The 6815-nt window shown below is 30.4% G+C and overlaps 1 protein-coding gene across 1 annotated transcript; it reads right to left on the bottom strand.

Annotated features, from left to right (window-relative positions):
• Window positions 1-3709: 3709 nt before the first annotated feature.
• Window positions 3710-6587, bottom strand: LOC107860922 (BURP domain-containing protein 5). The gene is made up of 3 exons (XM_016706362.2): window positions 6504-6587; window positions 5476-5587; window positions 3710-4582 (listed from the first exon to the last, which is right to left on the bottom strand). Exons 1-3 carry the CDS (start codon window positions 6540-6542, stop codon window positions 3792-3794), a joined length of 942 nt encoding a protein of 313 aa, XP_016561848.2. The 5' UTR covers window positions 6543-6587; the 3' UTR covers window positions 3710-3791.
• Between the last annotated feature and the right edge of the window lie 228 nt (window positions 6588-6815).

The following is a 6815-nucleotide window of genomic DNA, read 5'->3' on the forward strand; positions in this document are numbered from 1 at the left end:
TGAGCTGAACAATCACTCCTGTCCCTGTTATTAACTCGAATCTCACAGGACATAGTGAAACCGGCGTCCCAATCAACAAAATTCAACCCGTTTTAGTCTATTGCGATGAAACTCTACCCAAAATGACCAAAATAGTAAAAGGGTTAATAGGATCAAGTAGATAGATAGGATTGTTCGAGTTTGACGTTTCAAGTGGAGGCTGTCAGATCTGGTTTCGTTCCTCAATCGCATGATTCAATATAATACAAGTACTTTTTCTCAACTCTTTCTCTTTATTTTACTTTAAATTTGGAAATTGATGTTGTGATTATATGTTGGATGATCTTGGTTGGGTGATATTGTTGACGTTGATGTTGCTTGTTTATGGATAATTTTATTGTGTTATGAATTTGATGGTTAGTATGGGTTGGATAACCATGTCTCGTATAAGAAATTAGTGTTGAAAAGCAATTTGGGAGAGAGAATTGAAAATTGGTAAAAGTGAATATCGACTTGTGTTGATTAATTGGTTCGTTTGATTTGAAATGGATATTAATTTCATCGAACTTGATAGTATCATGTGTTAGGCCATCAAATGAATAGGCAAACGATATGGGGTAGGAAAATTTAGAGATTGTGGATTGTTGAATGTTTAAAATATTGGTAGAATGGTTTTTGTTTTCTCGCATTGAAAAAAATTGTATTCATTTATCCAAGGAATGCCTTGAGATACGTTGTACTTATTCACCAAAAAATGCTCCAAAGTATCATGTATGCAAAGAAGAATCTTGATCTAGGCCCGAGGCATCGGGTAGAGCATAGTCGAGGATTAGTTTAGAATAGGATTTATATTTCCGCATTTTTCTATTTTTAGGACTGTATAATTCGGATTGGACATTATTTTGGTTTTAAATTTTATTGGATTTGTTTGTTTGCTTATTTTATGTGTTTTATTGGTCTACTCATTTCATAGTGTCGTACTAGCCAATATACTCCATGAAGAGATCATGGTCGAACCACGGAATCGAGGGGTGCCTAACACCTTTCCTTCGATCAACAGAATTCCTTAGCTGGAATCTCTATTCGCAGATCAGTTTAAAAAAGTCAAAATCATTTTGAAAAAGGATTTCCAATGGTGACTTGGCACACTAAATTTATGCCAAGTGGCGACTTTGAGCTTTGATTGTTAAAATTCCTTTTTGAAATAAATTTTTTATTTTTGTCACTTTAGTAATAAAAATCCTTTTAAAACTTAAAATTCCTTTTTCGGGTAAAAAAGGGTGTGACAGAAGGTGCTTGTTTGGTGTAAAGCAACCATCGTGTAGACTGTAAATGCAATACAAACTATTAGTGAGAGAACAGAGACAGAAGTCAAATAACCAAGAAGTGTAAAATAGTGGATAATCGAATAACCCTCCTCTAGGCCACCACGATCCATACAGGATTCATACTTTTTTCAGTAATATTTTTTCAAGCGTTAGATAGTTCCAATCATCTTATAGTCTTGCACAATGTCAACAATACTTTTAGATCTCAAATTATCTGATTATCACTTTTAAACAAGTAGTCTCTCATTTAAATAATTACAATGTTATCGATTATGTTTTGAGATTAATTTTCACTACCTTACTTTCATTACAAATAATAAAAAATATGAAGGTAGCAAAATTCAAAGAAGTTAGACTAATCCTTTGATCTCATACCTTTTTATCTTTCTACCGTGAGCTTGGAAGTGTCAACATACATTACAAATAACAAAATCACAACTTGTTGAATTAATGTTCTTATTTGTTTCTCTATATTAAGTTATTCATTGCCCTCAAGATAGTAAGGTATTTTCTTATCATGTATGTGCTCAGTGCATAAATTTTTCAACCTCTACGTGAAGCTTTCTACCTTCTCAGGGCTCAAATCGAATGGATTCTTCAATGCAAAAGGGGAAATAATATTAAGAAAATGATGCATCTTATTAGAAATAGCAAGTAAAGGAACAAGTTCAAAGTGACTTAAAATTTTCAATATTCTGAACATAATGTTAATCATAGCTCATAGGATAGAATCACCTAGATCATGTGCACGAAATTGGAAACTCCCAAAAATGGTGAAGCCAATAACCATCCAATACAAAATTGTAGGTCAAAATCTAAAAAACCCAAAAATCACAAGCACGTGTTCAATCTATAACACTTAAACATACCATAAAATTAATTTTGAACTATGTGGTTACCTACTTACCTTGAAAATAGTTGATCAGAATCTAATTTGACGCCTAAAAAATATGGTCTTCTTCTTCTGTTAGAATTAGAAAACCTCAAAAAAGCAATTTAATTTACATATCAAATTAAGTCTTCTCTTCCTTTATAATCAGAAAATCCCAAAAAAGAAATTTAATTAACACATCAAATTAACTCTTCTTCTTCTTTCATTAGAAATCAGAACATTGTACCTGATTCAACAACAATAGACTCAAAAAAAGGCAAAAACAAAACAATTATTTCTTGCTCTTTTAATTTGATTTTTGACTAAGGAGATGGAGGAAAAGAGGGAGAGACAGATGTGGCTCTCTAGAGATTTATATACCTATGACACATACTTCGCAGGATGATTAGATGAAGCCACGTATCAATGGGTTCAAAATGCATCCCAACTTTTTTATATTATATAGTGTGTGAAATGTCTAAAATACCCTTAACATGAAACTCTTTTGACATGTAAGCACACATTTCGAAATTACCCTTTCTATATAATAGAAATAGGTGAAATTACATAGGGAAAAAATAGGTGAAATTACATAGGAAAAAAATAGGTGAACTAAAATAGGAGACATAATCGGATTGGCTCTTCCATTTTAGATTATTTTTTTATTGTGTTTCTTGGCGGAGCTTTTTCTTTAAGATTGGCTATATTTTTTTTTTCAATTAAGATAGGCGAAATAATCGACTCTCCTATTTTATTTCACATATTTTAAAGAAAATAAAATAGCTATTAATTGTTAAAGGGAAAAGTCTAAAAAAATACAATAAAAAGATTAACTTACAAAGAAACTAAAAGTTTTTCTGTAGGAAAAAAAAATTAGGAAGAAAAAATATTTTTGTTCTTATATTTATGGAAAAGATGATATGTTGCTATAATTATGGGATTACAATAATTTTTGAAATTAAATATATAAAGTATTTATTATCTAAATTATGATTAGCTATTAACATTAAATCTTAGTCATTCAATTTAGTGCACAAATTAGATTTAGTGCACAATAAATGTTTTTTGACATTTTACTTTTTCATGTTTACAAAAAAGTGATTTTAACATGACAAATAAATCATCTTAAAAAGGAGTTGGTGATATTTAGTAAGATTAACTTGGCAAAACCACTTTTATTTTTTTTTTAGAAGAGATGGTTCAATTTTTTAAATAGTTTGTCAAAATTATAAACACCATATCATATGATTGGAGCGAATAATACTTTGTCACATTTTCATAATGTGTACACCCATTAATATTGGACACACACTCAACAGAGCCTAAAAATCTGAAAGATTTGAACACTAATGATCAACGAAATCCTTGGAGATAACAAAAGAAAAGAAAAAGCCTTGATGCTGAAATCATTTCCATTTATCATTGTAAACATACATTACAGAAAAAAAAAAGTACTAGCTCGAAAGGCTATAACCAGAGCATTCATCAAGGACAATACAGGACGTAGCACTTGACATTTATACTAAACTTATGAAGTAAATCATGTATTTATTGAACACACATATCATCTCTTGATTATGATTCAAGTGATATACATTCTGACTTAATAATTTTTAAGGGAGAAAAACGATTTGATCATCTTGAAGAAAATGACAAATAGAGGGTGTTCCAGGCTTAGCATCAAGCACAACAAAAGGCAATCCTTTCGGATTCCAAAGAGATGTATCTTTGTGACATATTGATACTGCTTTAACCTTTGTTCCATCAGCACCAATCATAGATACCATATATGTCTTTGTACCTCCTCCGCCATGGCAAAAATGCACAGCATACGCGTAATTGAGTTTGTGGCATATCATGTTAACTCCATCAGCTAGCAATTCAACTTCCTTAAGGGTGTACTTTTGTACCATTTGATTTTCCCCTTGGACCTCTGTTGTAATTACCTTAACATTGTTTGTTCCAAGCATGAATATGCCGAAATCAACCATAGACTCCAAAGAAGTTGCACACTTTCTCTTCTCTCCTTTCATCGCAGGTTGTTCACAAACTTTGACTGTTTCCTCAATCGTTTTAGCATCTTTTGAGTTGCTATCTATTGAGAAATGGTTCAGAATTTGTGGGATTTTTGCTGATGAGAAGGGAATGGATTCCACAAATTGGCGAGGCCAAAATGGTGCGTCGTTTTTATTCTTTAGAGAGGGAAAATTGATAACTTTTCTTTTCTCTAATTCTTTTTCGAAGAAGTAAGGTTTGTAAAGGAAATTATGTTGAAGATCGTTTTGGGCAGGTTTTTCATTTGTAATCTCACGAATCTCATCCTCGGTAGCAGCATGGAAAATCCAGGCTCCATGTTGGTGTAAACCATAGTATACCTGCTTCTTTGTGTCAAGAAAGTCATCCTCTGTAGTAACACAATAACAATCAATTTTCTTCAAATAGCTGAATAATGACCAAAAGAATTGTCTTCAATGATAGTTGTGTACAAGAAAAAAAGTTTTATAGTTAACAAATGGGCAGTCATCCAGCCAAAAATTACTAGCAACTAGCTTGTACTGGTCATATGTGTAGTTAAATTCCGCTGTTTCAAAATTCAAATTTGATTAAGGGCGCATTCGGTACGGTGGAAAATATTTTTCGGAAAGTGTTTTTCAATTTTTTGGTTTGGTAAGTTAAATTTTTTGGAAGATATTTCTGTAAGAAAATAAGTTCTTTAAAACTAATAATTAAGGAAAATGACTTTCCCTATGAAAATAGGTAAACAAGTTTCACAAGTAATATATTGCGCCTTTTTCTTTCAAAAATATTTCCCACCATATGCCGAACACAAAGGGTAGACCTTTTCTTCTTTAAGACAAAATTGCAACGAATTTAAATACATATTCTTTTGATAGATTATTATGAAACTTTTGAGTTTTGACAATACTGATAGTCGTTTAAACACACACCTAGTGGCAGAAATATAATTATGTATTAACATATATTTTGAAGACAAATATGTAAAACAAGTAACAATAAAATTAAGTGAATTTCACATATGATCACTGAATTTTCTTCAGTGTCATATAAAGTTATTTTTTTTGTTGTTGTTGAAATAATTAAACTTCATACTGAAATTGTTTTAGTGAGACGAAACAATAATTGTGATTTTACTATTATGCAGAGTTTATTGATTTTACTATTATATTAAATAAAATTGAATTATTTTAATATGACAAAAAATAATTTAGTGATCTTAGGATATTGATAATTAACTCTCTAAAACAATATCCATTGAGTTGATGAATTAAGACTAACCTGAATGGGGGAGTAAATCTTTGATCACTTTCGGAATTTGAGTATTAGGCAATTTTGTTTTCCAATAAACATCCGGAGATATAGCTGCATGACTACTTGCTACAAAAGCAAGCTGCATTATACAACATTATACAATAATAAACAAAATTTCTATCAGTATCTCCATGATTAAGCAATAATAAGCTCATCCATTTTCGAATACTTCATTTAATTTGTGAAAGAGTACTATGAGCATATAAATCATGATATTTTACTAGCGTTCGTCCATGGAGTTCCAAATATCTTTCGAAAAATTAAATTTGGTGAAGTTTGAATTGAAGTTTCAAATGCGGTTAGCCATAGTTTTAGAAAACATATTTCATTTCTTTCTTCTCTTTTGAAACAAATGAAACATGACTTATCGCATTAGTAAAACCTAAGAAAACAACCCATAAGTTTGCTATGAATTATCAGTGTTACAATGAATTAGATAAAATACTACCCCAAAATCACAACATAATATTTTAAGAAAAACTAGTACTAATAGAAATACTAGCTAGTACAATTCGTCAAACTACAATTAGTTATAAAAATAGATTAGTGAGAAAAACAAATAATAACAACGTAAGAATTAGCTAATCTTTAATGTAATCTCCAACATTCTTCAAACGCTCTCATAACAATGATTGAATATGCATTTTCAGATTAGATGATTGATAAGAGTACAAAGAAATTAGTGGGGGTTATAAGAAGATGAGCTTGGAATAAGTTTAAAAATTTAAAAGAAATCAATAACTATATTTTCCAAATATAACCTTTAAGCATATTTTGAGATTTGATTTTTAAAATTTATCTTAATCTAAATAAATTTCATAGTCCTTTTACCAAAAAAATACTTTCAAAATCTATAGTCAAACTATCCTTTATATACATGCTCATAGTACTTTATGGTGACTTCAGAAATATGATAGTTAAATTCAGAATGAAACGATGGGATAATGAGAGAAGGATAAAATTATATAAATATGTGAAAAAAAAATATTGCTGACCAAGAAAATGGTGAGTGAGTAGACCAGCTGCAACTTCATTGAAATTTTTGGCAATAATATATTGTAGAATATATAAAAGACAAGATTGGATGAGCTAGAACAGAAACTATATTCAATATTTATAGGCGTAGAATACAACTCCCATCCACTTGGTAAAACACAAATTAAATATTGATGGGCCGCTGCACTAATTTAATTATAACAATTAATGAATCGATCATAAAGAATAGTACTTTTTTTCCTTGGCTATGTTGGACACTCCAGTGTGATGAACTTGAATTCCTCCAGAACGATTTTTGATCATGAGGTCCA

The sequence above is a fragment of the Capsicum annuum genome, chromosome 2 (assembly GCF_002878395.1).
Source record: "Capsicum annuum cultivar UCD-10X-F1 chromosome 2, UCD10Xv1.1, whole genome shotgun sequence".
NCBI classification, from domain to species: Eukaryota; Viridiplantae; Streptophyta; class Magnoliopsida; order Solanales; family Solanaceae; genus Capsicum; species Capsicum annuum.